Source organism: Siphateles boraxobius, unplaced genomic scaffold (assembly GCF_051911475.1).
Source record: "Siphateles boraxobius isolate OS27281-9 unplaced genomic scaffold, OSU_SipBor_1 46, whole genome shotgun sequence".
NCBI lineage: Eukaryota > Metazoa > Chordata > Actinopteri > Cypriniformes > Leuciscidae > Siphateles > Siphateles boraxobius.
The window spans coordinates 13,124,129-13,150,520 of record NW_027509097.1 but is presented as its reverse complement, the minus strand read 5'-3'; the positions used below and the strand labels follow the sequence as shown (position 1 = coordinate 13,150,520).

At 38.1% G+C, this 26,392-nt stretch overlaps 1 protein-coding gene across 50 annotated transcripts in view; it reads left to right on the top strand.

Annotated features, from left to right (window-relative positions):
• Window positions 1-26,392, top strand: part of svila (supervillin a) — a 77,861-nt gene that overhangs the window by 8,850 nt on the left and 42,619 nt on the right. For 5 of the 50 annotated variants that reach the window (XR_013194434.1, XR_013194433.1, XM_077200903.1 and 2 more), the window contains exons 1-14: window positions 2,044-2,245; window positions 6,168-6,228; window positions 6,777-6,862; window positions 10,878-10,938; window positions 11,162-11,310; window positions 12,012-12,693; window positions 13,414-13,497; window positions 18,362-19,150; window positions 19,636-19,803; window positions 20,368-20,402; window positions 21,675-21,739; window positions 22,984-23,120; window positions 23,978-24,073; window positions 25,108-25,390. Coding sequence is in view for 44 of the 50 variants with exons in the window: in XM_077200903.1 (XP_077057018.1) it covers window positions 2,191-2,245; window positions 6,168-6,228; window positions 6,777-6,862; window positions 10,878-10,938; window positions 11,162-11,310; window positions 12,012-12,693; window positions 13,414-13,497; window positions 18,362-19,150; window positions 19,636-19,803; window positions 20,368-20,402; window positions 21,675-21,739; window positions 22,984-23,120; window positions 23,978-24,073; window positions 25,108-25,390 (2,751 nt within the window). In the remaining 6 variants the exon portion in view is untranslated. Of the gene's footprint in view, window positions 1-1,717; window positions 2,246-6,167; window positions 6,229-6,776; window positions 6,863-10,877; window positions 10,939-11,161; window positions 11,311-12,011; window positions 12,694-13,413; window positions 13,498-18,361; window positions 19,151-19,635; window positions 19,804-20,367; window positions 20,403-21,674; window positions 21,740-22,983; window positions 23,121-23,977; window positions 24,074-25,107; window positions 25,391-26,392 lie in introns of those variants that run through there. The other 45 variants (XM_077200940.1, XM_077200938.1, XM_077200939.1 and 42 more) reach the window with 22 other exon arrangements.

The following is a 26,392-nucleotide window of genomic DNA, read 5'->3' as shown; positions in this document are numbered from 1 at the left end:
TGCTTGCTCGAATGCACACTGAGGTTATTTCTCTCTGCTGCTGTGTACTTTCCCTACATTCCACAGTGGCCTCATTCTCTAATGTCTCGCCGCCTTTACACTGCCTCCCTGGGTCCTTTCTTTTGTGTCCCTGTTGTCCTTTTTTTTTTTTTCGATAAAAAAAAAAATCCCCTTATAGTTCATTTATAATGTTAGTCATTTGGGCTTCATTCACACAGCAGCAGAATGTTTGTCATCCCTGATTTGGAGAGTGTGTTTGACGCATCTGTAAATAAATACATTTGCCAGTCCCCAAAACTGACTGTGTAAACTTAGCCTCGGTTAGTTTTTTGGGATATGTTCATGGTTGTTGTGTCCTGCAGTGGACTGGCCATCCGTCTAGGGCGTTTCCTTGGCTAAGTCTCCAGCATCATAGTGACATATATTTGCTTTGTCTCAGATTTTTGAATGAACATTCAGTTTTTGCTACGTAGTTTCCATAAATGCTCTGGGTCGGACTGGGAACTCTTTTGCATTGTGGACCGCTTTGAAATGTTCATGCATGGCTTATAAAAGAGAGGAGAATTATGATATTACAGGCAATATTTAAAAGGCCCTTTGATATTTTTTCAAGTTGCTTTAAAGTTACAAAAGTTTCACTTACATCTATATTATATTATAAACTATTGTTCTAAAGTTTGGGGTCCGTAAGTTTTTGATTTAGAAAGAAATTAATACTTTACTTTAAATGAATACGGCAAGGATGCATTCAATTGATTTGAAGTGACACTAAGGGAATTTATAATATTACCAAAAAATCTGTTTTTTAACTTGCAAAATTTTATCAAATGTATCACAAATTTCCACAAAAATATTTAGCAACACAAACTGTTTTCAACATTATTTATATATATATATATAGAAAGAAATCTGTTTCTTGGACACCAAATCTTAAAATTAGAGTGATTTCTGAAGAATCATGTGACACTAAAGACAGTAATGACTGGTGACAATTCAGTTTTGCCATCACAGAAATTAAGGACATTTTAAAATGCATTTAAATAGTTATTTTAAATTGCAATTATAATAATATTAAACTTTAACTTAAGTTGCTTTAGCTCTCTTCCACTATCCATTATTTGACCATTTCATTTTCTCTCTTTATACTATTATCCAGCAGACTTCAGCAGCCAATGTCTTCCTCATCAAACGGGTGACTTACATGAGAAGTTCTGAGTTTGGCTGCTGGTATGGATATTTTATCTCATTTGAACGGCAGAGCTAACAGATGCACACGGTCAGAGTCATTCTTTTGAAATTCACCAGTAATCCTGAGAAGAAATTCAAGCTATGCGTCCCCCCCCCCCCCCCCCCCCCCCACCACCAGGACAGTAAAAATGAAAAATCTAAACCTATTTAACTCGCAGCATCATCTGTTGATATTGGGAAAACAGAACGGGAAAGACCTGAGTTCATAATTCAAGTGATTTTTCTAGTCCACACATCTTCTATTATTTTGTCCCTCCTTTGAGCACTTAGCACAACAATATGACTTGGCAAGTTATGTTCTCCATGGCAGAGATCTTGCTTTTCCACTCTCCCTCTAAGTACCACGCATATGTCATTGCTAAGAGACGATTGGAATTTCTTGTTCCTTTGAGGCACTTATCCTTCTCTTACTTTCTCACCCTTTCAGCTGTCCTAAAAGCTAAACACACATCCACTGTATGCAGCTGCTAGTGCACACAACCGCTACTGTCTGACTGTTGTTGTCCTCCATCTCTCTCCCCTTTCTTTATATCTTTCTCTCTTACTCCTCATCCCCCAGCCTCAGTATAGTTAATCTGATTAGCAGTGAGTAGCATTAGCACCGTAGTTACCTTGCTAGCATTTAGCAGTAGCCATGCAGACAGCGAGAGGATCTCCGTCAGCATAGTGTCATAGTGTTGGAGAGATAGTGTTCTCCTCCTCCTCTCGCAGCATTTCTCTCTCTCTCTTTCTCCCCACCTCCCTTCTCTGGCTGTCCCAGGACTGCTGCAGCTAACTCTGCATCACCTTGCAGTTCAGACACTGCTGCCTTTCTGCAGTTCTCTCTCTCTTTCTCCTATTTTCCTCCTCTCTTTGGTCCTTCACTATTCCCCCCCCCCCCACCACCTTTCTGGTCACTTTCTTTTCTTATCAGTCATCCACGCCTTGATTTATTCTATCAATATGTACCGGAATCCCTGGATCTTCAACTATATCAACCATGTCAAGTTGTGCCAAGGTGAGTAAATGGCAGTTGGGGTGAGACAGGACTGGACGGGCCCACCACATCTCTGTTAATGCTGCTTGGGTTTTAATGGTGCTAGAGCCTCTAAGGACAGAAGTATTCAGAGCAAGGGACTCACTGGCTAAAAAAGAGAACTGAGGCATTTTGAAGCAGAGCAAGTGTCGTCTCTTTTGCATTCTGTGTTTTAGATATGAATGTTTTCAATAATTTAAATTCTGTAGTGGGGTCTGTTGGTCAGTTTAAGAGAGTTTGACGCACTGTATTGCATTTTAATGGTTTTGTTTTGGACTGTGCACTTGCGCAACGGGACATGCTTTTTCCATTTATCCTGTACGTTCTTAGTTAAATGTTGCATTTTCACATTTATAACAGGTGTTTGTGTCCAGCAATGCACTCTTAGACATATATTTTATGCGTCAAATGAATTTATAGTTTATTAACATGTTCAATTTACAGTAGATGTATCCTAGTCGGTGTTGTGACTGCTTTAAATGTAAATGGGTTAATGCGTAAATGTGTGAATGGGTTTTAGAGATTCCCCTTCACCTAATTCCCCCTTTCCTGGAGTGCAGACACCAGCTGTCTTTTTTACAACTCTTAAGATCTCCCCCTCTGTCTGTGTATCGCTAAATAACAATTTTACTCTTTTGAAGGGCATTGAAGAATGATCAGAGTTGATCTGGTATTAAAACATAAAGCGCATTAAAAATCATGATTTAAGTGATGCCATACATATGCACAATGGCACACTTCCTGTGTCCAAATTGGCTAATCCTATTCCTCTTGAAGACTAATCCTTTATTAGCTGAGACAAGTGCTAACACCTCACTGCCACATTTTGGCACAGTGTTTTCCTATTTAACAGGTTTCATCCTGTAATGTTTTGAATTCATGACTAGCATGTACTACTTGCTGACTTTCATGTAGTTTTATCACTTGAAGTGATTTGGGGTTGTATGCATGTATGTGTGTATATATATATACACACACACACACACACACACACACACACACACACACACACACACACACACACACACACACATATATATATACACATATATATATATAATTTTTTTTTTTTTGTCAAGGATGACAAAATCAAGGATGCATTAAATTGATCAAAAGCAGCACTACAATTTTTTTTATAATATTATGAAATATTTCTATTTCAAATAAAGGCTGTTCTTTTGAAGTTTGTACAAAGTATACTGAAAAAAGTCACGATTTCCAGAAAAATATTACTTAACACAACCGGTTTCTATATTGATAATAAAAATAAATGTAACATGAGCACCAAATCAGCATATTAGAATGATTTCTGAATGATGTGACCCTGAAGACTGGAGTAATGATGCTGAAATTTTAGCTTTGCAATCACAGGAATAAATTATATTTTAAAATAGAAATTGTAATATTATTTCATTGAAGGTTTTTTTTACAGTATTTTTGATCAAATAAATGCAGTCTTGGTGAGCATAAGAGGCTTCTTTCAAAAACGTTGAAAATCTTTCTGACCCCAATTTATTGTTAATAAATATCAAAGCATTTTATTATTGATAAATATAAATACAAATGAATGCATTGTATTAAATATTACATGTTGATTTAAATCTAATTACATACTTTATTAATACAATAAATATTAAATTTACTGATAAGAATTGTAACTGATAAGAATATAAATGTGTACCTTGAAATGCAGTGCAATGTACTTTGAAATGCAATGTAAGTTGCTTTGGGTTAAAGCGTCTGCCAAATGCATAAATGTAAATTAAAGTTATACTTATAACTTAGTTTAAGTTACGTTATTTACTTACATTGTGGTAAAAGTTTAGTAAATGTGCCTTCATAAACTGGCAATCGTTGTAAGCCTTGAATTTGTGATCTGGTCATATGACCAAAGTACAGGCTTTGACTTGCTTCAACTGTATCACCTCCATGTGCTTTATTTCCGATACTGACAGATATCAATGACTGAAACCTATAGTTATGCAAGATTATCAGTCACCATTTGATACTGACTGTGCTGGAAAACAACTGTGAGATATGCTGGAACATAAAATGAACCTGAACAGCTTTCAGAGCGGTGCGATCAGCTTCAATGTGATGCTTGTTGTAGACCAGAGAGGTATTTTGGTGTGTCACAGGGCTTTGGAATAACATGCATGCCATTTAAAGTGCTGTAAATGTCACACTTGACTGTGTCTGATTAGCATCTGTACTTAAGAGGGCACAGAGCCAATGTTTTCTGGATGTCTGTTAGCGGTGGGTGCTCTCAACAAGACCATGCAATGCACACAATGAGTGCTTAGGAAAATTTCTTAAAATTTAGTAAAATCTGCATTACTAACTGTCAGTTTGCTTGATGGTTTTGTGTTTTTGTTCCTGCTTCTGCATGGGAAACAATGTCATTAACTTTTCATTTACCCTGTAGCGTTAATATACTGTAAGTAAGGACATTGGAAAATCTGTCAACGATTTGTTTTTTAACGCTGGCATCAATCACTTAGTTTGCCTGAACAGCAATAGCTTTGTAGTTGAATTATCCCAGATGCAACAATAAACATCAGTAACAAATGGTACACAAAGATAGCCTCAGTGCAGGGTACCGGAACAGAATGATTTCTGTCATTTGTTGCGAATCCACAGTTTAAAAAAACAACAATTTCTATCAGGCATAGCAGCACAAATCCCCACATTATTTTGCCTCCACCCAGTTTCATAAGTGTATATTTTCCCTTTCCTTCCAAAATGTTCCCGTTCTCTTTCATTCCCCCTTCAGTTGATGTTGTCTCATCCGCAGGGCCTGTGACTGAAGTAAGAGGAGATTTTTATGCGCTGAGGAATGTTTTTAGCAGATACTCATCCCAGCTGTGAAAACTCGCTCTGTACCAAAACAGAGTCCATCAGTTGGCACTCTTTCACTTTCTCTTCTCAAATAGTGTTTGCAGAGAGGAGGAGGAAATTACATCTATCCACGGTCCTTAATGTGGACTAAAATATTTGAATATCAAATTTTTCGATTTCAGAAAGTTTGTTTGTTCTGGATGAATATGTGGTCAGGCTATCGATCTGTGGGTAAAGTGGAAACGTATGTTCTAGTCTTCGATCCCTCTGTGAGGCTCAGATGTCAGATCTCCATGTGCTTATACACATGAGAACAGTATTAGTCATATCATTGCATTACTTATGTGAATATAACAAAACATTGTTAAATGAATCCCTTCAGAGTCATTTTTTTCTTTCTTGTTTTGAAGGGATGCTTGTATATTGGTTATCACCATATTGGTTATCGGTCATTATTTGATTTGATGTATTTTATTATAATATTTTCCCCCTAGATTTAATTAGTAAGAGTATCTCCTTGTACCTAAGTATCACAATTTATTTTACATTCACATCACTTTTTTATTTATTTATAATAATTATAATGTTATTGGTTTTATATTATCCCTTTATTTACCTTTAAAATGTACATAATGTAAAATGAATATTTATTGTTAGTATTTATCATAATTCATTATCATTGTATTGCTACATTCTTTTTATTGCCTTACACTTGATGATAATGGAGGTCTGTGAGTGTGTTTTGTGCATAATTTTATGGATGCAGATGCGATACAGATGACTTTGTGCATTACATGGTAGTCACTTTGACTAACAAAGCTGTTGATGCAGCATTCAGCACATGGGCCCAGGCAGTTGACTGTGCATACAGATTCACCTATGTGTGCATACAGAAATAAGTCTGTTCAGCTATGGACACAGCACCATGTTGACGTCCATGAAATGGATACTATTGTTTTCGTTCCTGCCCTTCACATGGGGCCTTTGAAACATCTTTCGCTGATCACTCCTGTCACCAGCAGGAGTATTTGTAGTCTGAAGGCTGTGCTTTCTTTTGTGTGCACAGGCTTCACTGGAGAAACAGTCTCTAAAGCTGATAGTACCAAACTACAACGGAGAGCTCTTAGGTAAGATCCTTATTTTTATGCAAATATGTAGAATATTTGTTTATATAACAATGTTTATATAACTTGGGTTTTGATTTACTGTACAATTTCCATGGAAATATCCACACCAACAGTATTTCAGTCTTTAAAAGTCTTGTATAAGGTTTAAACAAATGTAAGAGGACTATGTTATGTGTACCTGTTGTGTACAGATGTAGTCATGCTTTTTAAATTGGTGTATTCACTTGAACACTGGGATGTGTCTACACTTTTAGATACATGTGGGATATTTATATTTTCCCAGCTAATTGTTTTTGCCCTTTTCTTGTATGCTGTGACCTTATTTCCTGTCAGGAAAATATTTATTCTATAAAATTCCATAAACACAATTAAGTGAGGTTATTGCATTTCACATTTTCTTTGGGATGGAACTGTGTGATATCTGCCAAGATTCAGATGCCTTTCCAGCTTCTGCTTCTACAAAAGCAGGCAATTCTGAGACCTCTTCTGTTTCTGTTGTATTATATGCTAAATATATTGAAATTTTGAAGTTGGTTCACTCTGTCCAGCTTCCAGAAAGAGTTCTCGTTTGAGGAGAAAGACGAGGTAACCAACAAAGAAGTAGATGTCAGTCTGCTGGGAAATACACCCAAGGGTAAGTACAAAATACATCATGGCTATTATGTACTTACACAGTGAAGACTCTCACTAAACTAGCAGTCAGGAGCTCTGTCATATACTTGGCAAGATTCAGCTGACTTCTGTACTTTTTTAATGGAGGTGTGTTATCCTAATGGTCAAACATTTTAATACAAACGTTCAATCCCAAAGAGGATTTGAACACTAAATGATCACTGTGGTTCTTAGGCCCACTTAATTTAGGAGGGCTATCCCTGATATACTGTATTCACATGAGCAATTTTGTATTCACCTTAGATGACAACTGTCTGCCAAAATAGCAAGTAACAAAGTATGTAATAGTGCCTTGATCAAAGTTCTTACAAGTTGCTTCAAGACTGTATGTTGTTTCACTTAGTATTGTCTTGATGGGTGCTGGACATATGTGTTAGGGGGGATGGGACACTGATGACCTATATTTGGTCTGCTTGAGGCCACCTGTTGTTGGGCAAGTTGTCTTGCTTACTGGCCCTGAAAATGTGATAGAATTCTGTTCACCCACTCTTTCACACAACTATGGGGCTTTCGCATCAGCAGCCTGCTTCTGGTAAGCCCCAAAAGATATTTCTGCATTAAAAAAAAATCATTTTCTGTCTTTTAGTTATTATGAACGATGTTGTCACATTGTTATGTTTACCCAGCGGCGAATGGATACATTTTTTTCATTGGTTTTTGCGTTAAATCTTACCCAGATACAATAGTGCTCTTTTCTGATTGGCTATTGTGTAGCACGGCGAACAACACCAGAGGGGACGCGCTTGATTCCTGCCGGTTCCACAGTGAGAGCGGCGCGGCCAGAGTTTTGGGCGCTGCGGCATATTAAATATATGACAAATAGTATTTCAGCGTGAGAAATACAATGTGTGGCGGGAGAGCGTGACAAAAGACCAAAATGAGTGACTGTCACGCTCAATGCGGGACACTTGAGAGCCCTGTATTAGAGACATACATTTTCAAAAATAAACAACTGTTTCAATTTTCATTCTCACAATGGCTGTGTATAATTTCAGTTGTAGAACAAAACATCACAGTATCGTCCGCTTCGGTTTACCACAGACCTTATTTTAGTCTCTGATTAGATTTGTTGTTTTTGATTGACTTTAATGATTTTATAACGCTTAAAACAAAATGTATCATATTTGTGTTATTGTGAATGATTCATTGTGCATTTTATTCAAAAGAAAAACTTTGGCTTAGTTTCTCTTTGTAATCTTCAATTAAAATGTAATAACTTTGTTCCACTGAAATTATTGTCCTTTTTTGCTGATGTCACTTATTGGCTACACAGTGTATTGGATATTTACCTAATAGCATAATTGTCAAAAAATAAATTTTCTAACAAACTTGCCTTTGGTTTGGCTCCATTCTGGTACATAACACTTTTCACCATCCAATTAATTCCTGATGGATGAAATCAAGTCAATATTTTTTGTTATGATAAACCAGATTGTGATTGGCAATCAACATTGAATTGTGAAATCTGATCAAAGGCTAACAATGTGAATCTCTCTCTCTTTTTATTTATTCATTTATTTATTTGATGAAGTAACAGTAAGTGTTCCCATTTCAGAAAACCTCATGACAGTGGTTAGTCTTGGCTAAAGGTTTGTTTCCCATTCACTTTGCTGACATGCAGCTTCTAGAGTTGTATTATCCTGGCTGGTTAGAATCAGGTCTGTCTTATGTCAGATTCACGCTGCTGTTTATTTTTTCCCCCTTTCCAAGTGGGAACTTGATTTAAAACATGACAACTTGAACACACTCATGCTGTGTTATCTTCAATGCATTGTAAGTGTCTGATTAAATTAATAAATACGATAAATATGATTAATTGTTCTGTTTGTTTTAAAGAATTAAAGGCATTTAATTCACTTGCGCATTATCCTAAAAGTTCCAACAATGTTTAAATCCAGAGAAATGCGCAATTTTAACCAGTGTAACATCCATCCTCATTGCTTCGAATGTCAATGAAGGTCATGTCCACATTAACCTTGGTTTTACGCTTTTACTGCTGTAGAAACTATGGCAATACAGTGAGTCTCATGAAAAAAAGCAGTAGTAGTTGTAGCGTCTAGCATTACTCTCTGTTATTGTTTATAGAAAGCCGTTAACTTGTGATATATGAATATCGTGATGTATATTTGCGATATTTCGATAATTTCAAAAGCCCTAATCAGCAGTGGCGTTGAGTACGTCAACTCCCATCATTCCAAGCACCTTCAGTGTCATCAAGCTATACGCCTGTTATGGTTTTGTGACCTCTAGCATCTCAAATTACATTTTGTGCCTTTAAGCAAAGCAATTAGTTGTAAGATGCACTTTAGCCTTACTGGACTATGTGAAACCGAAAGGGAAATCCTGCTCTTTTTTTTTTTTTTTTGCACCACCCAGATCTTTGCTTTGAATACCAAAGAGACAATGGGCCTGTACCATGATGGTAGTTAAACAAACTTAGGGTTGCAGAATTAGTTTTGAGTTGACACAACCAAACCAAATCAACCAGGCTTTGTTGGTACCATCATGCTGATCATCAACTTTGTCAACTGAGGCTTTGATCCTGACTTGAGGAGTTTAAGTGTGACATCAGTAGTGAACAGCCAATCACATGCTGAGAGAGTGAAACTCATTCAAAACTCATTGGACTTAATTTCTTTGCGAGAGAAGCAGCACAATTCACTTTTTTAAATAAAAGTATTAAAATATTAAGTATTTAAACAAATTTACACAGTAAGAAGAAAACAGCCGTCTATGAAAGGACAACTAAAAGAAAAAGTCTTGCTACTGTATATCAGTGCAAGTAAAAGTTGTGAAGTTAGTTTATACAGTTGATAAAGGTATAGAGAGAGAGTTGAACATTTAAGCTCACATGTAGTCATTTTATAGCTTCATCTATTGATTCTAAAGCGCATTTTTATTAACTTTATATATTTAATAATTTAAACTCTGCATAATAATAATTGATGAACTAAAATTGTACGTGTGATCAATTAAGGGTATAATAATTACATAAATAATATCTAAATCATACAAATGTATTATTCTAAATAAGCATTACTAAAAGCCAGACGATTTTGTCTTTAAAAATCGTTTGCTAGTGACCTTTAATTTGGAGTAGAAACAGTTGGAGTGACTTTATCGCATCAGACATGTCACTTTACTCACAGCTGATTGGTCCAAGTTCGGTTTGCAACATCTTACCCGGAACATAACCTGCCCCGGACCAGGTTAGCTGTGGAGCGTAAGTTACTATGGCGATGAACACTGCTAAAAGCCAAACCACTTTCATGGTGCCTAAAACCCAGGGTTGGCGCAAACTAAACTGAAACATACCTGGCTAGCCAACTAAACCGGCTTCATGGTATAGGCCCCAGGCGAAGGAAGCACTGCTAGTGTGTTGTGTGTGTGTGTGTACACATTAGCCCATGATGAGTCCCCTCTCAATCACTTCACTGGTCACCTAGTGACAGGACACAGTTGAGTGTCATATTTCCATACTGCTGAAACAACACTCACTGAGGATGCACCTGTGATTGGCTAACTTTTGTGGAAATGCAGCCATTCTCCGAGCTAATGTCAGGCGACTTAGGTGTAAGCAGCTTTTGTTTCAGATAACACACTGGACTTGTCAGCTCGACTATTATTGGACATGTGTAACTGTAAGGACATAGCAGTATACTGTACTTACTATGCTGCAGGGTCAGTGTAATATATCAGGAAACATGACTTAAATACAGAAAAGCTAAATTATGTAAAAATCGGATTACAATCCAGTCTTTAGATAGTGCTCATGTTGGATGAAAGATTGTGCATCTTACAGTATACAGTAAGCTCTAATTGCTTTTCTTTCACTTGAGTAGAAATATCACACATACATGATATAAAGTACAATATGTTTCACTATTTGTAATGGTTTGATTTATCCTATTTATCCTCCCTCTTTTGTCTCTCATTCTTTTACCCATTCATCACTTTGCTTTTCTTTTTCTCTTTAGTCGCAGAATTAAGGAAACGTTTTGAGAGTATAAGCACGAGTCAGAGTTGGGACATGAACAGGTGAGAAGTTAAATCAGTCTTACAAGGCATGCACACCCAAAGTTCAGTTATTGCTGGTGTTTGGGGAGAATAACATAATTTAAAAATTGTCTGCATGCTGTTATTGCCAAAAGACAAAAAACAAGAGACTCCTTTCAGAAACATTAAAAAAATATTTTGAATTGTAAATTTATATGTTTTTCCTAGATTGAGAATTATCCTTAACTACAACTCCTGTTTATAGGAAAGAACGAATTGCACGGCGTCTGGAGGGAATCGATGGTGATGTTCTCCAAAATCTCCCAGGCTGTGGCGGTCTAGTAACCAATCGAATGCTAGAGGAGGACACTCCTAGATATACCCGTGCAGCAGACACCTGTGACCCCTGTACAGGTGAGAAATGTGCTTATATTTTAATAGATTTGTTCACTCCTCTATAACATGAATGAGAAATGACATACACTAAACATTTTAGGTTGTTCTCACCCTTGGCGATCTGAACCATGACTGAGCACATGTGATCGCTCCGTAGGCCCGGAGCACGGAACAGCTACTATTCGTGTGCGCTACTATCATTACTACGACAGCAAACCTCTTCTATTACTACTTTGATAGTACACTTTTTAATTAATTTCAGTATTTTGGGTCTGGTTCACACCTTGTTGACGAACAGGATTTGTAGTTTGCGAGTATAGCTGCAAATTCCTCCAAAGTCTGCTGCCTTCGTAATAATCTTCTGATATGTGCAGCACAATAAAGTAAAAATCGCTGCACGGAATAAATGATAAAACCATGAGACAGTCTATTTGCGAAAGCACTTTTCTTTTAAAAGAAAAAGTTGTATCGTAAACGACGCAAGTGTGTTCTGACCTGGAACGTTAAGTGCAATGTGAGTGCTGGCCAGCGGGGGAGTGGGGAGGGGGGACAATCGCGCTCGGGCTCAGTACAAGACAACCGTGCCTAGTACACCTTTAATAATAATTATATGGTGCAGATTAACACACATGATCATAGGTTGGTGTTCGGTTACTTAAAGTTAAGGATTTGGGCTTATTGATTTAGTGTAAACTGCCTTCTTTTCTCTCTCATCGCAGTTTCTCTTCAGCACTATAGCAAAAATGACCCAAACTTCCCAAATCCGCTCAGTGCAGAGGTTCAGTCCAGAACCCACACAGTCCAACCGGAGTCTGTCTACAGCACTGGCTCCACTCATGTGGTAGAGCTGGACTCTAAAGCTGAAAGGATTGCTCGCTACAAGGCAGAACGGCGCCGTCAACTAGCAGAGCGCTATGGCATTGCTCTGGATCAAGAGACAGAAACCGACTATTCTGCTCGCTACTCCAAAACCTCCAGAGAGCCGGACAGCTCAAACCGACAACACAGGTCAAGTGTAGAAGAAGACAGAGTGGAGCATAATGCTTACACCACCAGCCATCATGCAGATAGGGCCAGCTCTCACATTCACACCGATCCAAAATACAGCAGAGAACGCACCGACTCCATCTCTGAGCGTGAAAGGATGATGAATCTGGAGAACCAGAGGAGGGCCCTAGAGCGGAATAGATTGCATGAAAGTGGAGGGGTTGCACCTGACCCGTCTGCGTATATGGATGTGTCCGGGTCTGCCAGGGTTCCAGGGAGGGAACCAGGGGCGAAGGGGGTTCCCAGCTCGCCTAATACAGGCCGAAGAGCCATGATGCCATCTCCCAAACATGGAGCATCTCCTGGTGATCTGTTTATTGAGCAGCAGGCTCACAACATCCTTCAAAGACACGGGTGAGTCTTAACACCTTAGCTGTTTCTTCTTCTTTTTTTGTCTCTCCATCTTACAGTCACCAAGTAAAATCTTAATATGTTAGTATCTTAATTTTCTTCTATTATTCTTTCCTTTTTTTGGAAAGAATGTTGGCTGGTATTCCCCTGAATCTGTCTTTCACAGGTATTTTCCCCAAAAGAAAGCCGTCACTTTTCAGGATTTGGCTTGCATACTGTTAGGAGTGTTTCTGCAACTCCTTAAAAATGGGTGGGCTCTATTCAGTATGAAACATTAGTATTGACCTTTACTGTCATTTGGCAGCTGTTTCTTTATGGCATGGGTCAGTGATTTGTGTGATGCTTTGGATTTAAAGTGCTTGCCAAATTTAGCAACAAAAGATTCCGGCCAAATTTAAATTCCCAACATTAAGTCAAGCCAAAAAAATTACAAATGAATATGATAAAGAATGATATTCAGGAAAGACCCAGAGCCTATTCATAATGTCAGTATAAAGTTTGATTGGTTAGTTAATGTCAACAAATGAGGACTTGGCCTTTAAAACCCAGTTCCCAGCAAGCCAGACTTAATTTTCATAATGTATTTGAGGCCCTACTCTCTTTTCAGGAACCTGGTTTCTCTTAAGTATTTTTCACCCTCTTTTTTTTTTAAAGCCCCCCCCCCCCCCCCACGCATAAACCGTTGAGTAGTTCACTCTTTTGGGTGTTTCTCAACTGATTTAGCTCCCGTAGCCAGTCAGCCAACCAATGGTCACTTCAGACTGATTCAGAAGGAGACACACTCTCTCCAATCAACTGGCCTTCCAGGTATCATACATTTGGGATTTATGGGTGTTTTTTGACACCCTTAATTTAATAGTGGTCCCGCCTAACTTCATGGCCCTATCTCAAACCATCCTCTAGTCCTGTCCTATGAACGTCCTTGCTGGATTGTGAGGTGAGAGTGACAATATGATAAGAGTCATGTGTTTTCTAATGGTTTATTGATTGTCTATTTGGGAAAAAAATGTCTGGTCCAATTTGAATGTTATTCTAGCTAGGGAGCACACTTAGTTTGGAAGACTGAGACAAATTTTTAAATTAAGCAGCTAGTGGTTATTAAGTGATCATTGTAGCAACCTGGTTTTACAAAGAGCTTATAAAAACTTGTGCAAACTAACTCCTGGAAATTGCTAGTCAGTCATGCAATGTCAGGCAGCACTTGCCTTTTTTGTAAGTATTATGGATCAGACAGTTTGAGGGTGTGCTCTATGATCATGAAATCAATTCCATTTGAATTATTCTCTCTTGCCATAGTCTTGGCGATTTTTGATTCTGATCAATATATATATATAAATATAAATAAATAAATAATAGCTACTGTTTAAAGAGTTTGGGGTTGAAGAAATTTATTTTGATAAATTTAATGCACATATATTTTACTGTTTTTACTTAATTTTTTAACCTAATGAAATGCAGCTTTGGTGAAAATGTAAGCATTTTAAAACTTTCAAAAACATTTTTAGAAAATCTTACTGACCCCAGACTTTTAGGATTAGTAATGTATTTAAAAAAAAGATACAAGGAAGTGAATATTCAGATATGTTGTGATATGTATTATTTGTTATACATTGCTCAAAATCTGAGGTGGTACCTCAAATAGGGCCTAAATATTTTCAGTAACAGGGGGCTGGCTTTCAAGAAAAGTTTGGAAACCCCTGGTTTAGTCTGTTAGGTTGTTTGGAACCAGCAAGGTAGAGGGCTTAGGGAGTGGTTTTGAGTAGGGCTCATCATCTCCGTAACAAAATGGCCATCCTTGTGCACATTTCTACCACCCATCCCATCCACACTGTTAATGAGTGCTGTGGGTTTGAATTTGATCATTGAACATTCAGACCCTTTCGTTGCAGTGTGCCTTTAACTTTTTCTAATATACTTTAGTCACAGTCCACTGTCCAATGTGTGTGGTTTATCCCTACATGGCAGGTTTGGTTCTCCTTTTGCTTTTCAGTGCCTGGTTGAATCAAGCGTGATTTGAGTTTGTGTTTGTAATACTGTGGTGAGAAAATTGTTGAGCTATGAGTCATCAAACTTGACAAGAATGTAAATGCAGATAATTTGGCCTGCATTAGCTCAATATGCCAAATGGAGAGCGTGATAACTTGATTAGTCATGTAAAACACCAGAGCCAGATTTTCTGGGAATCATTTCACACGCAATTTGTGTTCCCATTTCGCACCAGTTTTCTCTCTTTTTTGCCCCTATTCTCTCATTCTAACTTTTTATTCTTTTATGTTCCTCTCCAGACTTTACTAGTCTAGTGGTTTATTTACTGTGGGATTTTTCCTCCTCTGCAATTCCTTGTTACTTAATGTCTGCTGACATTGACAAACCCAGACATAGATAAAAGAGTTGTATAGAGAGAAAATGGTGCTTTAAAGGGGTCATGAACTGAGAACACATTTTCCTTGAGCTTTTGAAATACAAGAGTTCATCATACTAAAATATCCTGTAAGTTTCAGAGCTGAAAACTTTCTTGTTAGTCAGACATTTTTTTAATGTAACCAAGCCCAGAAAATGATGCATTGGTGAAAGACAGCCTCTGCAGAAGAAAATCAATGCCTACTTCATCATTGCAACTTTGGCCCTGCCCACTCGCGTGACGAGGAGTGAAGAGTGATACAAGATCACTGGAATAAAAATAACATTACCTTCCAAAGGATCTATTTTCAACAATGTGAATGTCTCAGTTGAGCATTATTTATATGTATTCAGTGTATTTCACGGTGGATTCTTTGGTAAATCAGTGGCAATTTCGGCGCAGGCTTTGCAAACAGGCTTTTACAATAATGGATCAACAGAGAATAATCTTTTATATAAACTGATTGAAGTTATATAAAGAAAGCGATCACAGAACACTCCCTTTCAAATCGTTGGAGCTATCAATCAAACCGTGCAAGTTTATCAGTGACTGAGTTCTGGACTCTCGCCGAAACTCCCGTTATAACAAAATCCCTTTTAATCCATATTTGGTTATAATCAACAAATCTCTTATTTATCAAATCAACAAATCACTAAATTATCACTGCAGACACGCCCCTTAAAATGGAGCGTTCAAGTCAGAAGGCTAAAATCAGGGTTGGAAAAATGCCTTTTATTTCTAAATTATAAAAATCATACTAACATTATAAGTGCACCCCAGGAAACATTATAAAACAATGCAGTTCATGACCCCTTTCAACAGAAATTGTCTCTTCTGTCTTTACATTTGCATTTACGGCACAGTTACATTTTTTTTGACCACTTTTTTTCCTTTTCATGAAACATATTCCAAACGTAACTTTTAGCTGCATTTTATTAGTCATTTTTCTAATTTAGTCTTGAAAATACAGTCCACTTAGAGGAGGTTAAAAACAGTTCACATGACTCAACAATTACAGTACAGAGCATGGTTTCACTTAAACAGGGTTCCAGAGGAGCTCAGCAAGAGTGCATGTTACCATACAGTATGTAAAACTGAGATGGCAGCTGTCAAGCTTGGGTCAGGAGAAACAGAATTTAGCAGCTAGTGGAGTGTGGGATACAACTCATAAAAAAAGGATGTGATGTGTAGAGGGTTGGGTTGCTTAAAAAGTCTGTTTTTAACAGTTTAACAGTATTGTAGCTCTCAGCTAATGGAATATGAGTTTTTAATTGGGTGAATGGGTGGAAAAGAAGAGGTAGACACAGAGAAACCCTGAAATAAACAGATGTCTTTTAAAAGCATTATAGGAGGTTTACTTTGTGATTTAAGCCTTACTTCACTGGTAGTGCACTAACTGCAAAAGGTTTTGGATGAGAGTCTTCTGCCTCCCCCTGCTGAGAGCATTGATTCTGCTGACCTAAACCAAAAGTAACAAACTATGCTTGTTTATCAGCAAACCTCTCTCACCCAGCATGTAATAAAACGCTGTGTAGTGTGAAATTAGCTGGGTGTTAGGATGCCAATAGCTTGAAATTTATACGATAATATACAGGAAAGAAACCGCCTTTTGTGTATCAAAATGTTGAAAATGGTTTAAGGATCATAAATATACTTATGTAAAATCCTCACAGCTGAATCTGTTGGATTTTGAGATCTGAAGAAGGGGGGTTTTCAAACTGCAGTCCGGTGATGCCGCAAGGTGATTGGGGTCCACAGAAAATCTGGGAGAAAAAAATATTTACAAATATTTGCTTTAAGCTGAAATTATTTCTCTTTAAGTTTATACATCAAGGACTACGGATAATATTTTCCCATTTGGCATTGATATAATATGAATATAAATAATAAAAAACTAAAATCAAAGCTAATTTAGCAAACATGTTTTCTATATATTTATTTTTTCTCACACAGTATAAATGGCTCATTATACATGAAAATATAGCTGCTTTTATATTATAATAATGGGGTCCCTTGCATAGGTAACATCATATTTAAGGATCTTTCACATCAAGTAGTAAAACCCTGAACCAAAGAACTAACCTTTTTTTATAATGTTTTGACTACAACCCCACTTTTAAGATTGTTTCAATATGATTATTTGTTTTAATATGATGTATATGTTCTATGTTTCATATCATGGTTGTTGTTTCTTGTTACTTGATTTTCTTTTTTTACAGTGAGCGCAACAATTTTTCACATGGTTCTACTTGGTTCTTATTTCTACCACTGAAAACATCCACTTTGACACACTTTTAGTGTCTTTTTATTCCAAATACTGTCAAGGTTGCTTTTAACCACATTCTAATAAGCACAAACCTTATTGAGATGCTTCAACTGGTTCTGTGGCTTAAGGATTGTTTTGGTTGGATCCGACTCTTTCCCTTTCACTTACTTGCAGGTAGAGGTCTGCGCGGGACACAATTTTCAGACCCGCTCCCGCCCGCTCCCGCAGTGTTCAGTCCCGCTCCCGCCCGCTCCCGCAAAGATTTGTCATTTTTAGTACCGCTCCCGCCCGCATCTGTGATATAATGTCCCGCTCCCGCCCGCACTTTCTGTCTGACGAAAGGTCTTGGGGAAAAAAATGCGTGCACACAAAATTCCTTACCAATACTTGGTAACATATTTATTGGTCCCATATTACGAACAGCATAATATTCACAACAGTACTTTATCTGAAGCACTAGAGGCGCTCTGTTCCTCGTCCATGCTGTCTATTTTGAACTTGAACTAGCTTTCAAATTCGAACTCGGAGCTGCGGGAAAGGAATTGTCTCTAAACAAGTGTGCGTGAGATTAGGCCCCGCCCTACCCGACAACATTCACAAGTTTAGGCTGCTTAAAACGTTTTTATTGCTGCCAATCAGAATCTCCCTCACAACTACAAATTATGTACGCTACTTTAATCATTTATATATTTTACTTTATACTCATATTTAATTTGCGGGAGTGCAGCGTATCATCCCTCCCGCCCGCACCCGCAAGTGCACCTCATCATCCCGCCCGCTCCCGCAATGACCTTTAAAAATTTGTCCCGCGCCGCACTGTTTTGCGTCGGGACCCGCGGGTCCCGCGGGACTCCCGCGGGTCCCGCGGGACTCCCGCGGGAGTGCAGACCTCTACTTGCAGGCCCATGAAACAGTTCTATATTTTATTTATTTTATTTTGCTCAGTCAGTGAATATTTGACTCATTTTATTCTAAGTAACCAAACCTTTTCTCTTCTTCTGAAGAATCCGAGTTAGGGAGAGACTGGCCCGTGACGAGTCATTTCACAGGGGTCAAACAACAGAGGTACCTCCGTACAACCAGTTTCCCCAGGCATACCCTCAATATCATCCACACACTCGGACCCTCCCTGATGTTCCAGCCAAGCAGCGGCTGACCCACCCTGGGAAAGAGGAACGCCATGACCTGGGGTGCCAGAGCTACTTTTCTATGGGTAGTGAACCTGGTTCCAGGCATAAACTAGAGATTCAGGAAGTGCTTGAAGAAGTGGAGGGAAAACAGAATGTGAGGACAGAGGGGCTACTGTGGAGCAGGAAGGCCGTTTTACCCTCTGAGATTCAACATAAAGAACGGAGCACAGAAGACTCGTGCCATGGAGGTGCTGCCAACATGGAGGTAAACCCAGGCATCAGTGGGCACAGGAGCGAGGGTGTTGTAGATGACCCCAGAGGGTGGCGTGGAGGCCGCTCAAGGCAGGAAGTTTACACAGAGCATGTGTCCCGTCTTCAGGCTGAAGAGTCAATGCAAGCAAGAGCTCGAGAGGCCCATAAGAGGGCTGACGCTAGCTGCTACGCCCCAGTTCAGACCTCCAGAGGGAGATATATGCCAAATTCATCCAAACCTCTGGATGTTAGAGATGTCCAAAAGACAACTTTTCAAGAGAACCCCATCCAGGACCCAGGCAGAGAGGCTGTGCCCAATGGTGATCACCTATCCCATGATGCCAAGGTTTCAGTGGCCAAACTTCGCCACACCTACCTGGAAAGCGTTGCAAGTCCCCGGAAAGCCGAACTGTAGGTGGTGGTACATTATTGTTACGTATCGACTTACTAACCAGTCTAACATTGATGATTAACAATCAATATCTCATAATGTAATTGCTCTGTGATATTACGGTATTTTCCTTCATTTAATTCTGAGAGGAATCGCTAATTCAGAGTTAACCAGCAGATTTCAATGCTCCATTCCTTTCGCTATCATGCTGCTCAGCATGACTAGTGTGCACTGTCAATAATAATTAAACCTTTCTTCCTGTTTTTTGTCTCACCTTGGCTTGGCATCCTTGCCTTTCTAGAGACAATGTTGGATGTTTATGCTAAATGTGCTGACAGAATAATTCTTAACCACTTTTGATGTTTGTTTTCAGTAGTTCATTTAACCCAATATGAGGATGCTCAGATGAATAGTTCATCAAGCTTCGGTGTTTTGCTCTGTCATGCCTATGCACCTGCCATTCTTCAATGCTGCCTCATTCAGTCATGCTTTGTGACATAAATAGGGCAGAAGAGCTGCCTGTGGTTACAGAGGCACCCTGGAGAAGTGAGAGGGTCAAAGATCGGTTATCTCGTCACCCTTTGCGGTATATATGTCCCACTGAGAATAGAAAGACATCTGAGAGGTTTAGAACTCAGCCAATCACATCAACTGAGCGTGAACAGTTGGACCGGTAGGCCTCGTGTAGATTTATGCACGTTATTGTGGAGTTAGCCTGGAGTGCACATTAAAATTACACTTGATGTAGTCTAATATATAGTTTTTAGTAATAACCCAGAAAACTTTGGCCTGTGTCTAGTACTTTTCTTTTTCTAACGGCACTGTATTTACAAATTCACTGATTAAAGTTAGCTTTTGGCTTACTACTGTACCTCTAATGCTATATAATACACACACTGTATACTGTAGTGTTTTTATGTGTAGTGGATTCTAATCTAAATGTTTGGTCAGTGGTTTTTATGAAAGGTTCTTTTGTATTTTTTTTCCTCTTTTGTTTCTGTGGCATGTGGCGAAATCTATAATTCTGTCTAACGCTGTGGATTAAGCGGTTCTGATGTGTTTTCTGCAGCTTTCCACTAGCTGCTGTTTTCCTGATTCCCCTTTTCCTAAATGCATTGCTGCATTTGCTGAAATTATTTTTCCAAATCAGCTGGTTGATTTGATCATTTTCCAGTCCTTACTGATCTGTTTAATTGTAAAACTTTAATTGTAAGACTTTACTTTTTTTTCTCTTTAGGTCTTGTCCAAGCCCTGAACCACTAAGCCCTGAGGGTAAGTCTTTTTTGCTTGCATAGACTACAAAATTGTTTTTTCAGCTTGTTTTCCTATTAAGCCTTTTTATAATGGAAAGTCACTCTAGAAAGCTTTAGATGCTGTCTAAGATTTATTATGTGATGGTGCAGGATGACGCAATAACATTTACATAACTTTTGCATTTGTTTCCTATCTGTGCACCACTGAGTATAAACAGACATGTTTAATATTACATATAATAAGTTACTGTTAATCGGAGTCTGAACTGACTGGGAAACATTTTTTTGGAGACATGGCACTGTGACTTTAAAGATAACTCTGCTGCAACTGTTTCTGTTAAGAGAATCCATGAATACTCTAGAGAGCAACAGACCTACTTTTTGGGGCCTCTGGATCTGTTAAAACTGCTTTTCTAGTCATACTGTATGTGTGAGCAATGTCAACTTGCATCGCAATGTAGTGTTCACTGAAACAAACATCTGTACTGTTCAAAAGTTTGGGGTCCGTAAAAAAATGCAGTAAACCCCCAATATTGTGAAATATGATTACAATTTAAAATAACTGTTTTCTATTTTAATACATTTTAAAAATGTAATTTATTCCTGTTATGGCAAAGCTGAATTTTCAGCATCATTACTCTAGTCTTAATTGTCACATAATCCTTCAGAAATCATTCTAATCTGCTGATTTGGTGTTCAATAAACATTTTAGAAAACATTTTTAGGACTCTTTGAAAGGACAGCGTTTATTTGAACCTGCAATGTTTTGTAACATTATACATATTTTTACTCACTACTTCCAATCAATTTAATTCAAATCATACTGACCCCAGACCTTTGAACAGTTGTGTGTTACTCAAGGTGCTGCCTCAAGGAATATGTTTAAAAAAACATTCCAGGATCATATTACTATTTTCCTTGATATTTTATATAAACAGTTAAGTGTACTATTAGTAGTGTATATTATCTGATTCAGCACTGTAAGTGGACCTCTGGCTAAAAGTAAAATGATGAATTTATTAGACCCCTTTTAGTGTTGCAGTAGTCAAGCTACGCTTTGTTAGAACAGATATCAATTTAATACATTGCATTTGGTAGATGTATGGCATTTATTTTGCACTGTTGTGCTTTAAGGTTAACCTCTGAAATCAGAGCAGAGGAGAAGCAGAAACTTGCTTACGTAACATTTCTACCATGTGTTTAGTATTGTGTTGTCCTCTGAAAGTCATGGGGTTTCATGAAATGGTTCTCAAGAAAAAGCTTGACTCATCTCTACTTTCTGTTTTTCCAGTGGATGAAGAGAAGTTAGATGAGAGAGCAAAGCTGAGTGTCGCTGCCAAACGCTCTCTCTTCAGGGTATGTGGTGCTTAAGTATGTTTCCTTCTGTTCCAAACCCTGAAGAGTGCTGCTGCTCTTTCTGCTGGGGATTTATTTGAAACTCTTTTCATTGGTATCACCACCATTAATGGTCACTCATGCATACTACTCATATATACCACTCATATAATTTTCAGCAGATGGAAGCATGAAGTGCTCCAAAATCTCCTGATAGCTACCTGCCCTTGATAAAACACAGTGGACCAACACCAGCTGCTGACATGGCACCCCAGACATCACTGACTGTGGGTACTTGACACTGGACTTCAGGCATTTTGGCATTTCCTTCTCCCCAGTCTTCCTCGAGACTCTGGCACCTTGATTTCCGAATGACATGCAAAATTGCTTTCATCCGAAAAAAGTACTTTGGACCATTGAGCAACAGTCCAGTGCTGCTTCTCTGTAGCCCAGGTCAGGCGCTTCTGCCGCTGTTTCTGTTTCAAAAGTGTCTTGACCTGGGGAATGCGGCACCTGTAGCCCATTTCCTGCACACGCCTGTGCACGCTTGCTCTGGATGTTTCTACTCCAGACTCAGTCCACTGCTTCCGCAGGTCCCCCAAGGTCTGGAATCGGTCCTTCTCCACAATCTTCCTCAGGGTCCGGTCACCTCTTCTCGTTGTGCAGCGTTTTTTCCCACACTTTTTCCTTCCCACAGACTTCCCACTGAGGTGCCTTGATACAGCACTCTGGGAACAGCCTATTTGTTCAGAAATTTCTTTCTCTGTCTTACCCTCTTGCTTGAGGGTTTCAATGATGGCCTTCTGGACAGCAGTCAGGTCGGCAGTCTTACCCATGTTTGCGGTTTTGAGTAATGAAACAGGCTGGGAGTTTTTAAAAGCCTCAGGAATCTTTTGCAGGTGTTTATAGTTAATTAGTTGATTCAGATGATTAGGTTAATAGCTCGTTTAGAGACCCTTTTCATGATATGCTAATTTTTTGAGATAGGAATTTTGGGTTTTCATGAGCTGTATGCCAAAATCATCAGTATTAAAACAATAAAAGACCTGAAATATTTCAGTTGGTGTGCAATGAATCTAAAATATATGAAAGTTTAATTTTTATCATTACATTATGGAAAATAATGAACTTTATCACAGTATGCTAATTTTTTTAGAAGGATCTGTGTGTGTGTATATATATATATATATATATATATATATATATATATATTAAAGTTTTTTATTGTGTAAAACTATTTCTTATGAAGTCTTACTATTTCTTAGGAACTGGAGAAGACTTCAGATGGTTCAGTTCTGAAGGCATGGAGCCGTAATCCTGCTGTTGAACGGAGGTTGAGGAGAGGTCAGGATCGCTCCCGCACTCAGCCGGTCACCTCAGAGGAAGTGGTCATTGCTGCTACGTAAGTTCATACTGTATGTGACCTGTTAGATCTTTCAAGTGAGGCAGTTTTTAAGTTAGAGGGGGAAAACTCAAATGTTTACATTTGTTAGGTTCCACATATACAGTCAACAATTTGACAAGATATACAGTAAATTACCATTCAAAAGTTTGGTGTCTGTAAGATTTTTAATGTTTTGAAAGAAGTCTCTTATGTTCACCAAGGCTGCAATTATTTAATCAAAAATACAGTAAAAACAGAGATATTTTAAATTGTTAAAGTATTTAACAATATTAGTTTCTATTTTAAAATTTTTCAAAAATCTGTTATGTCAGCTGAATTTTCAGTATTGTTACTCCAGTCTTCAGTGTCACATGATCCTTTAGAAATGATTAATTTAGTGCTCAAGAAACATTTGTTATCAATGTTGAAACAGTTGTGCTGCTAAATATTTTTGTTGAAATGATGAACCACATAAACAACTGTTTTTTGGATTTGTCAATGATTAGAAAATTCAAAAGAACAGCATTTAAATTAAATGGAAAAGTTTTGTAACAATTAAAGTTTTTACTGACACTTTTGATCAATTTAATGTGTCCTCTCTGAATAAAAGTGTACATTTCTTTCAAAAGGTAAGAAATCTTACTGACCCCCAAAATGTTAAGCATCATACAACCATGTATCTGTATAAACAAATTAATATGGCTTCAGAACAATTTGTTATATGTAGGCTACATTCTTCTCAATGCTATTTTTTCCTTCAGATGTCTATCCCTTCCTTTTACTTCATGTGGTGTGTATGTATCTGTTTTCTTCAGTTTCCTTCAGTTTTTTCCTTTGTCTCTGTTTCTTTACCTCCTTCTCTTTGTGGTTTAAAGTGTCCCTCGCCACTTGTCACAGTCCGCGACTGTACAAACCACTGTAGCGCGTGTTCCTAGTCACACTGTACTCAACAGCTCTGTGACCAAGCTCAGGTACTCAGAACACACATATAAACACCCACATGAGCGTGTGTTATACAGGCAGTCACACTTACCAGTACTCATGATCGTCACTGAGAGCATGTTGAAAGAATCTCTGTAGATCCATGCACCGTGAGAAAAGTGTAGTCTTTGCTGAATAAAAGTATTAATTTATATTAAAATAAATCTGACTGTCCCCTAAATTTTAAAGGGTAGTGTGTATTTTTAAGTTAAAAGAATTAGCTTGTCAAAGGATTGTGGTTTATGTAGGAGGACAGATGTAATTACGCAGCACCCTCTTGTGGTACTGGCAAGCCAACACAGAACATTTGTCTAAATCACGCTTAAATTTACCTTTAGAATTAAGAGTGTGAATTAGCACACCTACTATTTCATGACTACAAATAAACTGATCCTGATCTTCACTGACTTGTGTTGAACTACAGTATTGGTTAAGCATCTGGATAGTACTTTATATTATATTAGCCATGGATTTGTATACATAAGGGAGTTGTTAGTAATACTTTGCAAAGTCATGAAATTATAAAAATCTATCAAAACTAGGTCTGAATGGCTTGTAAAAGTATGAGATATTGCTGGGAGGGATTCAAGTCATGCCACTTGTGTTTTTTTGCTTCATCAGACACATGTTGAGCATATAAAACCGCATGACATTTTTGTCTGCACATGCTACTATAATATTAATACGACGATAATTAATTATGCATGAATGTTTAACAGACATGCATTCATTTGTGTGGATAAATTGTATATGGAATGAACAACAAATCCAAAATATTACCAATTTTTTCTTTGTGGTTACATTTATATTGCTTTATTCAAATTGTTACATGAATCACAATTGCTTGTATAGTCTATCCATGCATGTGTTTTTAATCTATAATATGTAACTTGATAACATGGTGTTGTGTCTTGTATTGTATCTTTGTATCTTTATTGCACGTGGTAAATAGTAATGCCGCCAAGCCCAGGTGATGTAATGAATTTCATATGAAACGCATTGAGTGTTCGGATGTGTCATACAGCTTGCAGGCATCATCTCAGCAAAACTCCATGGTGAGGGAACGGGCCAGAGAGGTTCGGCTGGCTGAAGAGGCGGCAGAGACGGATCAAGCTCACCATGCATCTCCAGGGGAGGATGGCCAAGAGGAACCAGACCTTTCCACGCTCACTCTGACAGAGAAGATGGCACTCTTCAATCGCCTAGCACAGCCTTCCAGCCAGGGGCCTCGGGCCAGAGACATTCGTGCACGCAGAAACAACACTCGGTACCAGACTCAGCCAATCACACTTGGAGAGGTTGAACAGGTACGTACCATGTCTCTGCCTTCATTGAATTATTAAACCATGCTTATTCATGTTTCAAATGAGAATTGTATCAGTCTAGTACTTTACTCCTAATGTAATTTTAAATCATGAGTCATGACGGCTCATGAAATTAAGCACATATGGGTTTGGACATACTTTTGGCCATATAGTGTATGTGTATTAAATACTGGAGGTAAAGAGAAAAGACAAAAATATAAATAAACAAACAAGCTAACAAACAATGAAGCTACAAAGCCAGTCAGACAGAAACCGACATAGCCCAACAAATGCATATCCTGTAAGAGAAAGGATGTTCAGTAGGACTAAGAAGTCATGGGCTGCATTCAAAATCAGATGCAGTACTGTAGTTTTTTTTAAATACTTCATGACGATTATGTTCAATATAGCATGAATGTGTAGTATGAATGTAATCCAGACGTACTACATGCTTCCACATTCACAAATCCTCTCCTGTGGCCTCATGGGATAGTAAAGTGTCCACTGGATGCCCTTCATAATCTTTGCCAAAGTAGTAGGTCATCCGAATACTTTTCACCTAAAAAAAAAAATATTATTACAGACACATTATTTAAATTTGACTCTATAAAAAGTACAACATCTGTGAGGGATAAAATGACAGCCTAACCCTACCACTTAAACATTGAAAATCCTACCGCCTTCCCACAAACTTTTGATACCTGATGTTTTTTAATGTTTTGTCGATTTTAACAATTCGTACCCAGGTACACAATCGACATGGTTCTCACACACACAGACACACACATGATTGAGCTTTGAGCATTTAAAGGGGTTTATCTCTGATGCAGGATGGTTCTGGTTCTGAGATGTTTGACGAGGAATCGGAGTTCTCAGAGGGTCTGAGTGATCTGGAACCTGTGAGGATGCCTGAGTCCTATAGAATTGTATGATGTTTTATAGAACCCAAGGTTTTACACTGCCTGCAGTAAAACCATTGTCCTGTGTTTTAGAAGCAGTTGTTCT